The following is a 21,050-nucleotide window of genomic DNA, read 5'->3' on the forward strand; positions in this document are numbered from 1 at the left end:
TTATGACATTAATTCTTTTTCTTAATCAATTTAAAAGTTTCCACACGTCAGTATGCACAAACATATATTTCAGTAGCTTGGAACTTGTGGTTGTTTTCAACATACAGCAAGGTCAAGTCAGCCTTTCTCAAAGTGTCTTCTTCTGATATACCTTGCTAATTTATGACCCTTCTCATTCACTAGATGCTTTTCTGTGCTTGTTCGGAAGCCGGAACTGAGACAGGCTCAGTACATGTACTGCCCTGTGACCAACTAGTTCATGTGAGCAGAGGAAAATTTAATTAACGCAGATTCTTTAATAGTTCACTTTCAATCCTCTATTACTATGCTTCCTCAAAGCAAAATCTGTAAGTTTCTTTTCTTGTGACCGCCAATGCAATGCTTGAACTACAAGACACACTTATCAAAAGAAGCGGAGTGAAAACCAGAAAGAAAGAAAAAATAACACTCGCAACATCAAACCTGGGAATTTTGTTTAGTGACTCCCTGTGCTGTTACTACCAGAGGAATTTTCTAAAATTTGCCAAATAGCACTACACTTAAAATATAGACAAAAATCAGTATAAAATTTAAAACCATGTCTTTTTAGGGAACCCGACGACTCTAGCAATCAAGTTCGGCCACCACCTGATAAGTTTCATCAGAAAGTGGTGTACGACGCAGATAGCAATTGCAGAGCAGACATGCCACTAGTTAAAATTAAAATGAGCGTGTTATCTGTGGAAACGTAATAATAACAACAGCTGGAAGAAGGGAGTGGAAATACAAACAAATATGCATTATGTAGATTTTGATACTTTTGTGAAGATTTCAGTGTTTGGCATGTTTTTGCTGTGTGTGTCATTGTATTTCACAATAATGTTCCATAATAATTAGTACGATGCGATGCGTAATGGGCATTTATTATGCATGTATTTTATAAGGAAAAATAACAGCCTAAAGAAATGGTAATACATAATTTATTAATTTCACTAAAAATATATTTAATCATTAATCTGTACTTGTCTTTCTCGAGCAAAGCACATGAAACGTAACATAAAATGTACAATAACAGGTTAAAATTTTTTAGAGAAGCAGTAAATTACTCTTTTTTAGCGCACTGAACAACACATCCCTCACATTCCATTGCTTCGACAATTATTGTATGGAAACCATCATCTCTTTGATGTGAAATTTTTCTTTCTTGCCGTATTTACATTCACAAACATTTTCAGAACGATAATATCTCGTACAGAGTTTGGATTATGGCAAAAGTATGTGAAAGAAATCAACCATTAGTTCTACAGATACGATTGTCAAAAATGACAGTATTTTGCTAACACTTTTGCAGATTGTCATTGAAGCTTCTTTATTAATTAAGAGTATTTCTTTCTACACAAATCTGACGATGGCTTTTATGTAGTGATCTTAGAAAAGTATGTGCAGAAATTTATTAAACGCCATTAGTACTGTCTTTCTTTCTACCAATTCTGAAGTAGTTCCAGAAAAATGTATCAACACTTGGCTTGAAACGGAAAATTTTGTGAAAGGGGACGAGCGTAATAAAACACATCGGTAAACATTTTTTCACCTGAATCATTTGATAATGAGGCGATACCAGTTTTTAAATTTCCTCTGAATTTACAATCTAAAAGAAAAAAAAGGAATTTAACGAATGAAATCGGTACTACAGAAACATTTATCTATGGGCTTAATAATAAATGTTCTCCAATACGGTGCACATCTTGTCCTAATGGAGTTTTAGCGTCTGTAGTAAACTGAGAAAAAGCTATGAAACATCAACTCCTATTTTGCATAATAATCGGACGTGATGCATAGAAGTGGATGTCATAGCAGCATAAAAAAACATTTGACAGTTGCTTTTGAGGAATCTCAATCTATTTGAAGCTATATAAAGTTGAATACTTCACTTTTTATATTGAACTTCTAACATGATTGTACCTCTTAATAAGTAGATTATGGCTGCATTTCTAAATCTGTTAAATAATTATATGAAATACCTAAAATCGAATTTTTGTTACCCCTGTAAGTCGTTGAGATAGGCAGCCTGTAACTGTATAGCTTTAGTCATTTAGTAATACAGGTCCCTGAGCAACCTTCAAAATTTTGTCAGTGTAGTTAGAGTATTGTATACAGATGCAACAGTAAACACAAAGCTCAGACATCGCCGAATATTAAAACCGCAATCATCAAATTAATATTGGTAATTCACATGTGTGATAATACGAGGTAAATGTGTTAAAATCCATACATTAGGTATAAATAGGAAAAATTGTATAACCACATTATGATAGGCCATCGGCCTTGACCACCCATCACATGACGTTGATACAGGTTGAAAGATTAACACGGCAAAGGTAAAGGGCATGCACTGTTTATATTATCTTTGGTCTAAGTCACAGTCAGCACGTAACAGGTGAGAAGTGTGACTCCAGCGATGGATACATTAAGCACTGCAACTTCGTAGATGTGCGCACACAGAATTTTGTAGTCGCAGAACTGACGTGGTTCAACTCATTTGTCAACAGCGATGTGTTGCAGATAAAGGGTAGAGACGGAAACTTGCACCGATCTCCACTTGGCTTCTCACACGCACTGTCTTGCCTAGGTGCGTCCCTGGCTGCGTTCGCAGAGTGTCTGGCACAAGCTGGACACCACCAGTAGGATGTACACATTCAGCACTGAAATGAAGCAAGCGTGATATCACATCAGCTGACACTGAACATAAATACAGGCTGTTTCAAGAAGATTTAACCAGACTATGTATTCTACATCAGTAAACATCGAAATTTAGAGCAAATTGTAACCCGCAGGACTATGAACAATCAGCCTCGTGACCCCCTGAAAACCATCAATTCGACACTAAATTAGTTAGTTAACGATTATTTTTTCACATCACGTCCTTCAAATCTGCACCCCACGCTTAACGGTGCCATGGTGTCTTACATCAAGCCATGGAATGAACAGTCTAATGACTACAGTATCAATACACTTTACTGAATTGAAGTCGCTTGCCGCGTTCTTATGTCTGACTGTGACGGAGAATCTCAGGGACTGCTGTAGAGATTTTGATACAGGTTACACTAACGCACTGATTCACAACGAAGGGTTGTGTATGCAGATTCGTCAGAAACAAAGCTTGTAAGGGTGCTGCAAGGTACGTTGTGGTGAGAAATAATTGTTAAGAAAAAAATTCGATACGTTAAAACGTTTCCGAGTTCAAATGTTCAAATGTGTGTGAAATCTTATGGGACTTAACTGCTTAGGTCATCAGTCCCTAAGCTTACATACTACTTAACCTAAATTATCCCACCAGCTTGGTAGTGAAGGATCTTGTGTGTAATATTGAAACATTATCAAATAATGCAGGTCATGAAATAAGTTCGTGGCTTGTGGAAAATAATGTGATGCTAAATCACAGTAAGACTCAGATTTTACAGTTTCTAACTCGCAATTCAACAAGAACTGACATTTTGATCAGACAGAATGGGCATATCATAAGCGAGACGGAACAGTTCAAGTTCCTAGGCGTTCGGATAGATAGTAAGCTGTTGTGGAAAACCCATGTCCAGTATCTTGATCAGAAACTAAATGCTGCTTTATTTACCATTAGAACAGTATCTGAAATAAGTGACAGTTCAACACGAAAAGTAGTCCACTTCGCATATTTTCATACGCTTATGTCATATGGTATTATTTTTTGGGGTAATTCTTATGATTCAAAAAGGGTATTTTTTGCTCCAAAACCGGCTGTTCGAGCTATATGTGGTGTAAGTTCGAGAAGCTCTTGTCGACCCCTATTCAATAGTCTGGGAATTCTGACATTGCCGTCACAGTATATATTTTCTTTAATGTCGTTTGTTGTTAGCAATATTAGCTTATTCCCAAGAGTTAGCAGTTTTCACTCAGTTAATACTAGGCAGAAATCAAATCTGCATGTGGAATGCACTTCCTTGACTCTTGTGCAGAAAGGAGTGCACTATTCTGCTGCATCCATTTTCAATAAGCTACCACAAGAACTCAAAAATCTTAGCAGTAGCCCAAACGCTTTTAAGTCTAAACTGAAGAGTTTCCTCATGGCTCACTCCTTCTATTCTGTCGAGGAGCTCCTGGAAGAGCTGAAAAATTAAGCAAATTCCAGTGTTAGATTGTTGATTTTCTTTATTTAAACTTGCGAATTGTCGCCTGAATACGTTTCTTGTATTTCATTTTATCTGTTTCTACTATCGTGTTATAATGTCATGTATTGACTCGTTCCATGACCATGGAGACTTCTCCTTAATTTGGTCCCACGGAACAAGAAATAAATAAATAAATAAATCCCAAGGACAAACACACGCGCACACACACACACACACACACACACACACACACACACACACACACACATGCCCGAGGGTCAGCGCCTTAGACCGCTCGGCCAATCCCTCGCGGCGTTTCCGAGTTAATTAGAATCGAAGTTAGCCAATCAGACCACTGCGCGAGCAAATTCAAGCGTCCCACCATACACAACTAATGACAGTTGTTCTGATAGCGCAGATGATAGTGCACGAGACTGCATAATCTTTGGTTCGGTTCGACACTTATACTACTGCCCGACGTCCAGTTTTTGTATCTTCGGTTTTAGGAAACCAAACGAAGAACACGTTTGCAGACACCGCCCCTGGCGGGCCGTTTGAATTTCGGCGCACAGCGGCCTAATTGAATATGGACAGGTACCAACAGACAACTGAACACATTCCTAGAACATCTAAATTCACAACACAAAGACATACAATTCACCATGGTGCTAGGTGACAAATCCATTAACTTTTTAGACCTTAACATAGATATCACCACAAATACACATACTTTCAAAATTTACAGAAAACCCACAACAACAGACACAGTAATACCCTCATTTTCACAGCACCCAATAACACACAAACATGCAGCCTTCCATTCCATGGTACATAGCCTCACATCCATACCAATGTCAAAACCGAATTTCCAAACAGAAGTAGACAGCATTAAATGTATTCCATATAACAATTGATATAACCCCGAATTAGTTGACAAAGAAACAAAATCTTGCCCTACATTTATGCCCTCTCTACAATAACAACTACACCAAAAACCAACTGGTGTACTATTCTATATCTAGGTAAGCCATCAGACAAACTAGCCAAAACACTGAAATCCCAAAACTATAAAACATCATTTTATGTAAGAGGTACTACAGTTAATCTCCTATTCAACAGCAAGGACAAAACAGATAAATTAAGCAACAGTGGGGTCTACAAAATAACCCGCACTGACAGCAATAAACTGTACATTGCTCAAACGGACCGGGCCCCAGCAACAAGGCTGACTGAACATGAACGTAGCTGGAGATTAAATAAATCAGACTCCACCTCTGCTGAACATGTCCTCAAAGCAGGACACAAATATCTAACACACACAGAAGTGCTACATATCGCCAACAAAGGCAGAAAACTCGGCGTACTAGAAGCACTTGAAATTAGCAAGCACTTAGCTCTAAATCCCCAGTTGGTCCTAAATGACCAATTGCTACTGAGCACATCACCACTCTCAAACTTTACACAATACAGTAGACCTGCTACTAACCACAAAGTGTCCCAATAGTAAACAAATTCACACCCCAGTATAATGTAATATCCCTTATGTATTTACATTCCTAACTGTAACTCAACTGTAACAATGTAATATTTGGTATATATTAATGCACAGTTTTCTAATAACAAAATGTAACCCCCAAAGAAAACATTGCTGTTGTACAACCAACAATTAATGTCCAGTACAACTGTTTACAACAAATACCAAAAATTGTAATTTTGTTATAATGTGTATTCTAAACAGTTCCAATTATTATCATACATGGTACTGACAAACCATAAAATATGATTTATTATGTTAAATAACTGTTTTACAGAAGAAAAGTCGAAAGACCCGTTTGACAATTCCAAAGACAATACCACAACTAAAGATAGTATGTAAGTGCGTTATATCTTAGTACAGAATGCTTGGTTCTTAAGAACACAAGCTCCTTGTAAACAATAGCCAGTAGTTATCTGAAGATGGCCTAATAAGTCGAAAACTAGTTCATACAAATAAAAATCAGTAGAACAAAAAACCGCCTAACTGTTATTCTACCCTCAATAATTGAATAACCGCGATGCTAACTCGGAAACGGTGCAACTTATGGAAGTTTTTTCTTAATAGTTATTTCTCACCATAACCTACCTTGCAACACCCTTACAAGCTTTTCAGACAGTTCGTGACTACCCTGTATAAATTATTATCGCTACGCCAGACAATTTCTCCAGCTGTAAAAGCTGTCAAGCCAGGACAGGTCATTGAAGTGGACCGAGAGTAAACTGAACGAAGACGAAAGTAATCAGGAGCAGCAGATACGAAACTTGCGGTGACCTTAACATCAAAATTGGGGGCTATGAAGTAGATGAAATCAAACAAATCTGTTGCCTTGTAAGCTAAATAACACGACGAAGCAGTGAGGACATGAGAAGCAGACTAGGAAGCTGTCAAGCCAGGACAGGTCATTGAAGTGGACCGAGAGTAAACTGAATGAAGACGAAAGTAATCAGGAGCAGCAGATACGAAACTTGCGGTGACCTTAACATCAAAATTGGGGGCTATGAAGTAGATGAAATCAAACAATTCTGTTGCCTTGTAAGCTAAATAACACGACGAAGCAGTGAGGACATGAGAAGCAGAGTAGGAATGGACAAGAGGAAACTCTTGGCCACAAGTTGACCTCTAGTGTTACACATCAGCCGTAATTTGAGGAAGAAATTTCTGTAAAGGTACGTCTGGAGCACAGCACTGTACGGAAGTGAATCATGGACAAAGGGAATCCTGGAAAAGAACAAAAAAGAATCGAAGCATTTCAGGCGTGGTGCCGTAGGAGGAAATTGAAAATTAAGTGGAATGATAAGGAGTGAGAAGGATCTCTGCAAAATAGGTGAGGAGAGGAACATCTATGGTACTAAAAGGAGATGTAGAGGGTAGAAACTGTTAGGAAAAGGCAGATATTGGAGAAGATCAACCAAATAATTGAAGATGATGGATGAAGAGGTTGATACTGGAGATGATGACATGGTAGGCTGTATCTAAGTAGTCGGAATACTGCTGGAAAAGAGTGGTTCTCGACGACTCGGACATAATTTTTGTTTGGTCTGATGAATGAGAGCGAGAAATTTCTGCACCGTTCGACTATACACATTCTGACAAAGAGAGTGAAACACCCAGAAAAGGACAAGGAAACAGAAGGAAACTTAATGGGTTGAGAACATGTGTGATGTTATGTGATTAGAGTATAGTCAAAGTTACAAAGAACTTGGCAGTTATACTACTCCTAATGAAAAGTGTATAGTTTTTTTGTCTATTTTGGAACCAATTTGTCTTCATGCGCAACAGATTTCACCAACGATATTCGCCGAGAAAACCTTCATCCCTGTACTGAGAACAAATTTGGAGAAGCAGTGTTAAGACACATTAATGAACTGGTCCGCAGCCTCTGTTGTTCGTGTCGCTTGAGGACAAAATAGAGGCGATTAGGCTTCGTGCAGACGCTCACGGCTAGTCATTTTTCTCTCTGTTTCCAAGTGAAACACGAAGAGGGATGACTATAAATGGTACAAACTACGCTATGCCATGCACTGTACAGTGGCTGCGGATTACCTACGAGGCACGTTCAGAAAGTAAGTGTACTGTCATCATTACGGGCTATGTTTCTTTTTTGTTTCTTGTTGTTTGAGGGTTGGCAACACTGAGTGGTCGAGGAGGATTCCTTCTCAAGTGCAAGAATGGCAGGAACACGGTACTACGTAAACTCACGATGTAGTGTCCAGCTGCGTGAAAGCTGTCGATAAGAAATACTAAGTGCGGGCTACGTTCTGTGATCAGCTTTCAACTCGTGGAAGGAATAGCACCTACCGATATTTTTTCACGAATCAAAACAGTTTACGGCTAAAGTGTTACAAACACAAAGAGTATATTTAAGTGGTGTAGGGATTTTAATGAAGGCAGAACAAATTTTCATGGCATCAGAGGAGTGGAAGACCTTCCATTTTGACTGATGAGTTTGTGCAAAGAGTGGAGAAAACTGTTCCTAAAGACAACCGGTTGATAGTTAATGAAATTTCTACGATGTTTCCGCCACACTCTTACACGAGACACTCACAGAAACGCTGGGATACCGGACACGGTGCGCAAGATGGTCCCGAAACAGCTGACAGAGCAGTACAAGAAAAATTGGACCAGTAGCGTCCGTGAATTTCTTGAGCGACTTGAACTGGAAGGTGGGGGTTTTCTGAGCTCTGTTCTGACTGGAGATGAAAACGAGAGTGGCTCATTACATGGTTGAGACAAAAAGACAGTCATCACAGTGGCGTCACACTAATTCTCCGTCTTCCAGAAAATTCAAAACCACCATTTCGGACAAAAAAAAATCGTGGCGTCATTGTTTTGGGGCCGAAAAAGCGTAATTTCTGCCTCAGTATGAGACCATCAGTGGACAATCACATTGTAAGACCCTAAAAAATCTCAAGAGCAGAGGAATTTTTTACACAACGGCCGTCCTCACAGTCTTACCTGGACTCATTTCGTTGGAATATTTGGAACGACTCTCCCTATTCCCCGGACTTGGCGCCTTCAGATTATCATCTTTTCACATCCCTGAAGGCACATATGAGTGAAATTAAATTTACAACCGAAAGAGGTTCTTATGTTGGGGAAGAACATGGCGGCAGAACTCTTTGAGGAGGGTATAAAGAAGGTTTTGCCATGGCACTGAGCGGGATGGCGATTATGTGGAAACCTAGTCAACAAGTGTATCAACAATATCTCGCAATTGTTCTTCAGATACATGTTTTCTAAAAAGATAAAAAAAATCTAGTACACTTACTTTGTGAATATGCCTCATATGTAGTTGATTTACAATACGAAGTAACTGGTCACGTGTACACTACGGCTACGTCACTCCAAAAGTTCTCCCGGTAAGTCCAAGTGGTCCATTTGCACTCCATGAATTTGAGTTTGTATGTGTTCGTCCGTATTTACATCAATCTGTCACATTATTCTCGCTCTTAGTCGACACAGACCATACCACCGCACAAAAATAAATATAGGTACTTACTAAGGCAAATGTAGACTGCACCAACCACAGGATAGTGGGATATCTCGACAGCATGAAAAAATCGCGCACATGCGATAACGCTCACAATAGTCATCGTTATGATGACTAGGCTTTGCACAACCATCCACGGTACGAGCAGAACTGGCTTACTCTGAAATACAAAGCAAGCAAAAACCATGTCTTAAGTACACTATCGAACTATCAGTTTAATAAGTCACAGCTGCAAAATACTAACGCGAATTCTTTACAGACGAATGGAAAAACTGGTAGAAGCGGACCTCGGGGAAGATCAGTTTGGATTCCGTAGAAATGTTGGAACACGCGAGGCAATACTAACCTTACGACTTATCTTAGAAGAAAGATTAAGAAAAGGCAAACCTACGTTTCTAGCATTTGTAGACTTAGAGAAAGCTTTCGACAATGTTAACTGGAATACTCTCTTTCAAATTATGAAGGTGGCAGGGGTAAAATACAGGGAGCGAAAGGCTATTTACAATTTGTACAGAAACCAGATGGTAGTTATAAGAGTCGAGGAGCATGAAAGGGAAGCAGTGGTTGGGAAGAGTGTGAGACAGGGTTGTAGCCTCTCCCCGATGTTATTCAATCTGTATATTGAGCAAGCAGTAAAGGAAACAAAAGAAAAATTCGGAGTAGGTATTAAAATCCATGGAGAAGAAGTAAAAACTTTGAGGTTCGCCGATGACATTGTAATTGTGTCAGGGACAGCAAAGGACTTGGAAGAGCAGTTGAATGGAATGGACAGTGTCTTGAAAGGAGGATATAAGATGAACATCAACAAAGGCAAAACGAGGATAATGGAATGTAGTCAAATTAAATCGGGTGATGCTGAGGGAATTAGATGAGGAAATGAGACACTTAAAGTAGTAAAGGAGTTTTGCTATTTAGGGAGTAAAATAACTGATGATGGTCGAAGTAGAGAGGATATAAAATGTAGACTGGCAATGGCAAGGAAATCGTTTCTGAAGAAGAGAAATTTGTTAACATCGAGTATAGATTTAAGTGTCAGGAAGTCGTTTCTGAAAGTATTTGTATGGAGTGTAGCCATGTATGGAAGTGAAACATGGACGATAACTAGTATGGACAAGAAGAGAATAGAAGCTTTCGAAATGAGGTGCTACAGAAGAATGCTGAAGATAAGGTGGGTAGATCACGTAACTAATGAGAAGGTATTGAATAGGATTGGGGAGAAGAGAAGTTTGTGGCACAACTTGACTAGAAGAAGGGATCGGTTGGTAGGACATGTTTTGAGGCATCAAGGGATCACAAATTTAGCATTGGAGGGCAGCGTGGAGGGTAAAAATCGAAGAGGGAGACCAAGAGATGAATACACTAAGCAGATTCTGAAGGATGTAGGTTGCAGTAGGTACTGGGAGATGATGAAGCTTGCACAGGATAGAGTAGCATGGAGAGCTGCATCAAACCAGTCTCAGGACTGAAGACCACAACAACAACGACAAAGTACACTATGGGTTTAGAACTACTTAGATAGTAAAATACTGCTAATGACTTACATTTTAAGGGTCTGTATAAGTGTTATGTAGCACTCAGTATTAATAATCAGCAAATTAATTACAAACATTGTCGCCATATGGAGGTTTGCCTAAAATCATTCTTCCCACGCACAGGTTAGCTAGGAAGAGATTGTCGTACCCTCCGCCACACACCGAAGGTAGCTTGCAGACCATAAGTGTAGAATAGAAGGCCATATTAATGGCCCAAAGCCTTCCGTTCACTTAACTCGCCCCACCCCCCTCCCCCCTGTGTTAGGCACACTGCCAAGTAATATGGTTCTCTTCACAAGGACACAAATCCAAATTGCAGTAGTGTCATTCGATTCGCATCTGGCTAATGATGCACGAAAGTCAAGTAAACTTTATTTGGGTCCAAAAAAGGAGTGATCTTTGTGAATTCCATGGCGCCGCGAACATCACTATCGTTTGAGGTGTGCGGTAAAATAATTCTGCAATTCGTCTTTAACCATTTAGAGTCAGTTGCCCTCTCCCTCGGTTTCTGTGGGAGGCCTCATGAAATAGAACAGTTATGAAGTAGCAACCCTAATTTAGTGTATCAGTAGCTCCAGATGTTGTTAACGTCCCATGCTTTGCCCAGTTTCTGCTAAAAATCACATATTTCTGGAATTCGATATATTTACCTCACTCGCTCCAAAGAAGAGAAGCGTAGCACTCACTGCCTGGGTAATGCCAAACACAAGGCATACGATAAGCTGCGTCTTCGTAACTGAAACAGTAATAGGAAAAATAATGATTAGAACTTTCAGAACTTACCTGTTAATCCTCGTATAAAATACACAAAGTTTCGTCTTGGTCGCCAAAATTCTTTACTGGCCAATCACCGCACGTTCTGCGCTTACGGTTAGCCCCATCATGAGATCAACATACATCCATACAAAGTACTTCATCACGTGTTACATGTAGTACCCCCATCTGCCCCATTATCAACATAAATAGGGATAATAGTATCACATGCACTGTGTGATGATGATGGTTCAGAGCACGATGGGACATAACATCTAGGTCCCCTAGGACTTAGAACTACTTAAACCTAACTAACCTAAGGACATCACACACATCCATGCCCGAGGCAGGATTCGAACCTGCGACCGTAGCGGTCGCGCGGTTCCCGACTGAAGCGCCTAGAACCGCTCGGCCACCACGGCCGGCAGTGTGTGAAGAGTCGCTTAATATCCCCATGTGTAGATCTGGTGACGGGGATAACCTAAAATGCGTAACGTATGGTGATGGATCAGCATTGAACTTTGGTGATCATAAGAAAAAGAGGCTACCATTGGTGCCATACAGCGGCCTCATATGTCTTTTAAGACAATATACCCGAAAAGGTAAAAACACTAGTGGATTCACAGTTAACGTTTCAGTTCTGCTATCAGCTGACCATTCCCCATGCAAACCAACAGATTCAATAAATTTGTGACATGGTAATAAACTGCTTTCTTGCACGTTTCAACGTATAATCTCATCAATACGAATATTTAATTCATTTTCCACGAGAAATCCAGAACTACGTCTCTACCATATTGCATGTAGGGCATCTACTGCATACAGTTCATATGTAATGCCTTGTAAATGTCAACACCATTTCCAATGTATAATTCAATTTCCTTTTTTTATTTTGTCAGGCCTAATATGATATTCCTCTTACAGGAGATGGTCTAAATTATTGTCTCGTCCATTATTTCTATCAAAATCTTTTTGCAGAATACATTTTGCACTAGAAATTACGTATACTATGTTGCAGGCCTTACAGCGCTTAAATTATTGCTGACATTCCTTGTATATGTCTATTGTAGCGAAGTTATCTCCTGAAAGCGAAATTTGAGTGGATACGATTGTTGATTCACAAATCGATGGTTTCCAATAGATCAATCTTTTTTTTTTTTATCGTGCCTCTTCTTTCACTTTCGAATCACTACTCACAATTAGCAGCAACGGGAATTTCCGACTTTCCTCTAAGGTGCATAGTAACAACTTTCCTCAATGCTAATATTGTACAGATGCTTGGTACGTGGTACCACTTATGGATACCAACCCTCAGGCGTCGCAAAATTGGAAACGAAATTGCAAGTTTCCGTTAGACGCCGATAGTGGTCATACAGAATCTGGTGGACGCAATGGTGCGCACCCACTGAGCCACATCTGCAATGGCTCCCTACTGCAAGCACCCCTCAGCCTCTGTAATATTGGACAGCTGGCAGCGGCCATTTGATCCCACTTGCACTTCGATCCTTACTGCTACAACACCATAGTTAGTGCTCAGTCACAGCGAGCCTCATCCTAGTTGCTATTGTCTGAGCTAGACTCTAATCCTCACTGCATTGTTTGTAATGAGTCTTTTTTCGCTTGGAGAAATACAGGTTGAGTAACATTACACCGTACCAGGGTTTCACACATACGTACTATTTTTTTACCTCATAGTTCCCTAAGAAATAACAATTTTAATATGACAAATAGTACACTGCTGGGCATTAAAATAGCTACAACAAGAAGAAATGCAGATGATAAACGGGTATTCATTGGACAAATTTATATAACTGACATGTGATTACATTTTCTCGCAATTTGGGTGCGTACATCCTCAGAAATCAGTACCCAGAACAACCACCTCTGGCCGTAATAACGGCCTTGATACGCCTGGGCTTTGAGTCAAACAGAGCTTGGATGGCGTGTACAGGTACAGCTGCCAATGCAGTTTCAACACGATACCACAGGTCATCAAGAATAGTGACTGGCGTATTGTGACGAGCCAGTTGCTCGGCCACCATTGACACAGACGTTTTCAGTTGGTGAGAGATCTGGAGAATGTGTTGGCCACGGCAGCAGTCGAACATTTTCTGTATCCAGAAAGGCCCGTATAGGACCTGCAACATGCGGTCGTGCATTATCCTGCTGAAATGTAGGGTTTCGCAGGGATCAAATGAAGGGTAGAGTCAGGGATCCTAACACATCTGAAATGTAACGTCCACTGTTCAAAATGCCGTAAATGTGAACATAGGTGACCGAGACGTGTAACCAATGGCACCCCATGCCATCACGCCGGGTGATACGCCAGTATAGCGATGACGAATACACGCTTCCAATGTGCGTTCACGAGATGTCGCCAAAGAAGGATGCTACCGTCATGATGCTGTAAACAGAACCTGAATTCAGCCGAAAAAATGGCGTTTTGCCATTCATGCACCCAGGTTCGTCGTTGAGTACACCATCGCAGGCGCTCCTGTCTGTGATGCAGCGTCAAGGGTAACCGCGGCCATGGTCCGAGCTGATAGTCCATGCTGCAGCAAAAGTCATCGAACTGTTCGTGCAGATGGTTGTCGTCTTGCAAACGTCCCCATCTGTTGACTCAGGGATCGAGACGTGGCTGCACGATTTGTTACCGCCATGCGGATAAGATGCCTGTCATCTCGACTGCTAGTGATACGAGGCCGTTGGGATCCAGCACGGCGTTCCGTATTATCCTCCTGGAACCACCGATTCCATATTCTGCTAACAGTCATTGGATCTCGACCAACGCCAGCAGCAGTGTCGCGATACAATAAACCGCAATCGCGATAGCCCACAATCCGACCTTTATCAAAGTCCGAAACGTGATGGTACGTATTTCTCTTCCTTGCACGAGGCATCGCAACAATGTTTCAACAGGCAACGCCGGTCAACTGCTGTTTGTGTATGAGAAATCGGTTGGGAACTTTCCTCATGTCAGCACGTTGCAGGTGTCGCCACCGGCGCCAACCTTGTGAGAATGCTCTGTAAAGCTAATCACTTGCATATCACAGCATCCTCTTCCTGTCGGTTAAATGTCGCGACTGTAGCACGTCATCTTCGTGGTGTAGCAATTTTAATGGCCGGTACTGTATTAAGATGATTTGAGTGTCTGTAGTGACAATGTAAGTAAGTAATACTGACTGTGAATTAATAAAGTTTATACTGGCAGTACTTGTACTAGTGTTGCCGCTGCCATTAGTAGTGATAATAGTAAGGATAACAACAAAGTGGCATATAAAAAATTTATAAGTGAACAAAATAGATGTTTTCTGGTATCCCGAGTTCTGGGGAAAGGAAATTTAACAGACTGTACAATCTAAGAATATTGGGAAATGTGAAAGATTTGCTTGGGAAGGAGGATGTAAGAGGGTAACAACTGTGAACGAGGACGGTGGTAATCATAATTGTTGCTTTGTGTTCGTAAACAGGGTGAGTCAGCTGCCCCTACCGCTGTCATTTTATGTAACCTGCGCTACATCTGTATCGGGAATGGTATCTAGACTGGCGACAGCCATGCAATCGATATGATTCTCTCTCAGAGGTTTGGGCGACTGTTCACAAAAGAAATCATACAGCAAGAATACAAGTGAAGATTGGCGATGAGTTACACGGTATTTTTGCGCCAAGAGACACCTTACTTCTGCCATATTTACCCTATTGCCTCCAATCTCTCTTCATGCAATTAGCGGTGTAGTCAGTATAAATTTTTGATGTCTCTGTAAGTTCATTCTGTTTATATTACTTAATTGTTAGTAAATGGTTCAGAAACGTTGCCTTGTAAAGTGTGTTTTACCATCATAAACAACGTAATTAACAGGAGATATCGAAATGGAAAGTATGGAAGTAACAACTTATCAGTATATAATCCAAAGAAAAGATTGATACCTGACTCGCCACAGTAATCTGCTGAAGTATTCTCGTAAACAAAATTTGTACGACAGGTCTAAGATGTCTTCTTGTATACCTACTTTACCAGTTACTCGGCGACATTCTGACAATGTGGTGCTCATCTCCAGAACAAACAGGTCAACAATATTGTTCTGTCACTTCAGGTTACATAAAACGAAATCGGTAGGGGCAGCTGAATCAGCAAGTGTATTGTGCGACTAGAAATGCGAATTTTGTGGCACTCACCTTTCAACAGGCATAGCACTGTGCCCAGTTTGTTGCAGTAGCCGGAATCCTCGCTACTGAAATCCAAAACAACAACTTGAAAATTCTCATCATGTCGGAACCTCCTACATTTGTCGATGGCGTTGCCGTAGTTCTCATGCAGACATATCGCTGCCATTCCTATCTCGAATACACTGGCGACCTAAAAAAAAATACATTAAGTTAATTGTTTCCAGACTATGCTTCATGCAGTGTAATGACATTTTTTTCAGACACACATACGCGGATGAACTATATTCACTTTTTTTGTTATCTTAAAACTGTTCAGACTGACAGCATGCGCGCCTACACCCACATACAAATATATAACTTACCAGATATATGACGGCAATTATTTTGGTACCCGTCTTGAGGGAACAGCCACAGCAAGACTGTTTTAGGGCTGCCATTTCCACAAAACTGCGTTTTCCTTTTCGTCACAAGGTAGTTGGTCTGTAACTAAGTGATGGACAGTTACACGCTGTCCACATTCCAGGGAGAACATTTCAAAAGTAATTACCGAAAAAACTTATACAGGACCTTTCAACCATACGCAATGTTTAGAAATGCAGTAATTAAGTCGAAAGTGCATCTAAATACGATAAAGGATGACAGCCAAAAACAGTTGCAGGATAAAAATTTATTCAAATTCTTGTCCAAGGTTTCGGTACATATAAATATACCTTCATCAGAACTGCAATTGTTTTTGGCTGTCATCCTTCATCGTGAAGAATTTCAACAGTTGCTGTTGCAGCCATGTTTAAAATCTTGATTCATCTAAATAAAAATTCTTATTTTATTTTCAGCTGCATACACACTCATTTAAGTGTGGTTGAATAATATCATTCATTTGTCCACCTCCACTGTCTCGGCAGGCAGTTACTTGGTCTAAGACGTTCATGGTGACCCTTTCACCGACATCTCGTTGCTCGCACGTTGTATTTCTTTCTTAAGTTGTAGAAATGTAGACATTGGACTTCACCTAACACCGTGAAAAGAAGTTGCATAGAATAAGGTCACAAGATTTGGGAGGCAACTTTGAGCCGTCACAGAGTGAGATCACAAAGGGAGTTCTTCACGGAATAGGGTTATTGTCTCGCAGGTTGTGTGACACGTAACCCCGTCCTGCTAACCCAAATATTGGCTGTATCCACTTCATACATAGCAGACCAGAAGTTGTTTTCTGCGAATACGATCAGTTTTTAACGCAAGGATTAACGATAGCAGCTTTAACTTCCATTTGAAGCGTATTTAAAATCATTGAAACCACAACGCAATACACTACGAAAACACAATACGTCATGTCACATCGTACACAACACAAAGCGCTCGATTATGGATTCAGATTTCTCGGGTTCGATCACCGGTCGGTTCTAGGATCTTCATCTATCACTTAGCACTTAATTCAACTCTGGTACCGTTTGCAAATGTGAAATATGCCGATCTGCACTTGGTGCAAAGTCCATATAAAGCTGCAGATCCCCATGTACGTGGCTGGGCAATTTAGTTCAAAGGTCTGATGAAGGTAACGGCATAGCACTTACTACGGCACTGGAGTGTTCGAAACAACCTTGAGGATGATGGTAGCTTTACTTGATTTGTTAAAATCGCAGGATAGAATAATAAAAAATGGTTCAAAAGGCTCTGAATACTATGGGACTAAACATATGAGGTCATCAGTCTCCTAGAACTTAGAACTACTTAAACCTAACTAGCCTAAGGACGTCACACACATCCATGCCCGAGGCAGGATTCGAACCTGCGACCGTAGCAGTCGCACGGTTCCGGACTGAAGGCCCTAGAACCGCTCGGCCACCGCCGACGGCATAGAATAACAGTTAGACATCGTTGTGTGAAACGACTTCCTCACATTATAGCAGAAATTTATCGTAGGTCGCTGAAACCACGAGGTGATCCAAGCGATTGGAAAAAAGTAATAATAAACAAAAATAAGATCAATAGTAAGTACATAACATTCAGCTAACGAATCAAAAGCAGACTGCCAAAAGAACATTGCTACACACTGCGAAAAGTCCTTTTACATGTCAGAAAAATTTTTTCCCATATTACAGTTTCAAGGGTAAACAGGTAAAATAAAATCGTCAGCAGTGGGGTTCGAACGCTGGACCATTGATACGAAGACCGCGCGCAATACGAACTCACCCACGAGAGATTTATGAACCAATAACTGACAGACACGGTTTTCCTATGCTCTGTAGTTCTAGTGTTAATTTTAATTACCGTTTACGCATGTTCTGCTGGACAACATATAGCACGAACTAAATCGGTGTTTTGGTTGATACTCCATCGACATACAACGTTTGGCACCGATCTGACTGTCTGACATGTGGAGGTTTGGGTGTTCGCGGACGACATCGTTCCCCTTTCCCTTATGCGGCAAATATCTTCGATACTATGCCTCTCCAAACATCAGAACATTCTGGCAATCTTGGTTACGGACGTGCCCATTATACGAACACCAGCGGTCGAATGCACTGAGCTTCGACATAATGCACTCACCAGTACCCAGAACACATTTCTGCCCACGGCTGACACTGGCAACCTATTTGGGACGTCGCAGAGATGCCGTTCGGAGTCAGATGCAACAGGACCGGCTAGCATCTGCGTTTATCTTGAAGGACGGACTTTCCGCAGTGTTCCCATACCTTTGTCAAATGGCTCTGAGCACTATGCGACTCAACTGCTGAGGTCATCAGTCGCCTAGAACTTAGAACTAATTAAACCTAACTAACCTAAGGACAGCACACAACACCCAGCCATCACGAGGCAGAGAAAATCCCTGACCCCGCCGGGAATCGAACCCGGGAACCCGGGCGTGGGAAGCGAGAACGCTACCGCACGACCACGAGATGCGGGCTCATACCTTTGTCCAGCCGCTCAAAGTGCCAGACTGAGATTGATCCGAATAGTGTACTTTTTACAGAAAGTATTGGTCTTCAGAACAGTCGTTCCATCGACAAATGTTCGCAAAGTAGGTGCGAGAGCCTCCCGCAACCGATCATCAAATTCCTGTGGCAGACGCCACACGAGAGGCATTGCGCAACAGGGGGACGTTTACAAATTCAGAGCGCGTACTTTCTAACAAGGGAACCACCCCATCGCACCCCCCTCAGATTTAGTTGAAGTTGGCACACTGGATAGGCCTTGAAAAACTAAACACAGATCAACCGAGAAAACAGGAAGAAGTTGTGTGGAACTATGAAAAAAAAATAAGCAAAATATACAAACTGAGTAGTCCATGTGTAAGATAGGCAACATCAAGGATAATGTGAGCCCAGGAGCGCCGTGGTCACGTGGTTAGCGTGAGCAGCTGCGGATGGAGAGGTCTTTGGTTCAAGTCTTCCCTGGAGTGAATAGTTTACTTTCTTTATTTTCGCAAAGTTATGGTCTGTCCGTTCGTTCATTGACGTTTCTGTTCATCGTAATAAGTTTAGTGCCTGTGTTTTGCGACCGCACCGCAAAAACTGTGCGATTAGTAGACGAAAGGACGTGCCTCTCCAATGGGAACCGAAAACATTTGATCGCAAGGTCATAGGTCAACTGATTCCTCCACAGGAAAACACGTGTGATATATTCTATACGACACTGGTGACGGCATGTGCGTCACATGACAGGAATATGTTGTCGACCCGCCTAACTTATACTCTTGGCGAATGGGTAAAAAGATTCTTCTACTTGCCCGATTTAGGTTTTCTTGTGGATGTGATAATCACTCCCAAAAAAGTGATGAAAACATAAGAGTTTGTCACATAAACTGGAAATAAAAAATGAAACTTTTCACTCGAGGGAAGACTTGAACCAAGGACTTCTCCTTCCGCAGCTGCTCACGCTAACCACGGGACTACGGCGTTCCTGAGCTCAGATCCTGCTTTATGTTGCCTATCTTGCGCATCGACTACTCAGTTTGTATATTTTGCTTAATTTTTTCATAGTTCCACACAACTTCTTCCTGTTTTCTCGATTGATCTGTGTTCAGTTTTTCAAGGCCTATCCACTGAGCCAACTTATAACTAAATCTGAGGGGGGTGCGATAGGGAGGTTCCCTTGTAAGAAGAACCAGGCAACGTATTACTTCCTCCAACGTACGTCTCTTCCTATTCGGACACCATGAGAAAATCGGAGAAATTAAAGCTCATACGGAGGTTTAGCGTCTGCATTTTTTCCCACTGCGCCATTCCGAACGGAACAGGAAGGCGGAGAAAAATTGCTGGCACCAGAAGTAGCCTCGACCACACTACGAAAAGTGAAAGTGTTAGATGTAGAACTGATGAGGCTAGAGCCTCCAGAGCGAGTACTCACCAGGATGTGTAGGCAGCCTCGCCGTTCTCCAGTCTATGGCGACGCTTCTTCTGGTCGCTGGCGCACGCCGCTGCTTCGACCACGCCCAAGCTTGCTCGCGTTATCGACATTTCCTGCGCACCCTGTGACGTCACACAGCGACGCTCTGTCCCATTGGCTTCTGCGCGAGATCTTCCTTCTTTCTGTTCCTATCCTCTTTTTGCCTAGTTCTCCTAGACGATTAAACATGTCTCTGACGACGACCCATATGATTTGCGCATTGTTGCGTTTTTCATTATGACATTATCAAGGGATACCTTTCGTGACGTAACTCGACCCATCACAATATTTTTTCTTACTTTTTTTTTTCGTTTCCTCCTGCGTATTTTGTCAGATAATGGGAATGAGTTACGAATGAATAATCTACCGGGTTTTAGACACTGATCAGTTAGAACTTTATGACCACCTGCCTAATCGCCAGTATTGGTGACGCGTCGTGGCGTGGATGCAGTGAGCCCTTGATAGGCCGCTAGAGTGTGTTGGCACCGTATGTGTACATACAAGCCAAATAATTCCATTGAATTTCGGGAAGGCGAACGATGAGCTCTGACGCTACTTTCCATCCCAGATCTGTTCCATCAGGTTCAGATCTGGCGAGTTGGGGGGAGGGGGGGGGGGCAGCACATCGATTGCAACTCGGGGCTGTGTTCCTCGAACTACTGTTTCTTGGCCTTGTGACGCATTATCGTACTGAAAAATGCCACTGCCATCAGGAAACATGGTCGTCATGAAGGGGTGTGTCAGTCTGCAACCAGAGTACGTTACTCCTTAGTCGTTATGACGCCTTGCACGAGCTCCACTAGACCCATAGATGCCGACGTGAATGTTCCCCAGAGCATAACAGAGTCGCCATCAGCTTGTCTCCGTGGCGCAGTACATGTGTCGAGAAGCTGTATTCGCGCCTTCCCGTGGGTGTGATGCATGTATCGGGATTCATCAGACTGTGCAACTCTCTGCCACTGCGCCAGTGTCCAATTCCGATGGTCCCGTGCCATTTCAGTTGTAGCTGCCGATGTCGTGGTTTATTTACTATCGTATGCATCAATTACAGTAATATACATTTA

At 41.6% G+C, this 21,050-nt stretch overlaps 1 protein-coding gene across 2 annotated transcripts; it reads right to left on the bottom strand.

The window, feature by feature from the left end:
- Positions 1–1,069: 1,069 nt before the first annotated feature.
- LOC126424997 (uncharacterized) lies at positions 1,070–19,999 on the bottom strand. Of its 2 annotated transcripts, none has more exons than XM_050087895.1 (6): positions 19,948–19,999; positions 15,963–16,086; positions 15,610–15,790; positions 11,331–11,416; positions 9,158–9,308; positions 1,070–2,681 (listed from the first exon to the last, which is right to left on the bottom strand). In XM_050087895.1, exons 2-6 carry the CDS (start codon positions 16,035–16,037, stop codon positions 2,605–2,607), a joined length of 570 nt encoding a protein of 189 aa, XP_049943852.1. In that variant the 5' UTR covers positions 16,038–16,086; positions 19,948–19,999; the 3' UTR covers positions 1,070–2,604. The 2 variants fall into 2 exon arrangements, with proteins under 2 accessions (XP_049943852.1, XP_049943853.1); XM_050087896.1 differs by having other exon boundaries at positions 15,963–16,080; positions 19,948–19,987.
- Positions 20,000–21,050: the final 1,051 nt, after the last annotated feature.

This window comes from Schistocerca serialis, chromosome 10 (genome assembly GCF_023864345.2).
Source record: "Schistocerca serialis cubense isolate TAMUIC-IGC-003099 chromosome 10, iqSchSeri2.2, whole genome shotgun sequence".
Taxonomy (NCBI): Eukaryota; Metazoa; Arthropoda; class Insecta; order Orthoptera; family Acrididae; genus Schistocerca; species Schistocerca serialis.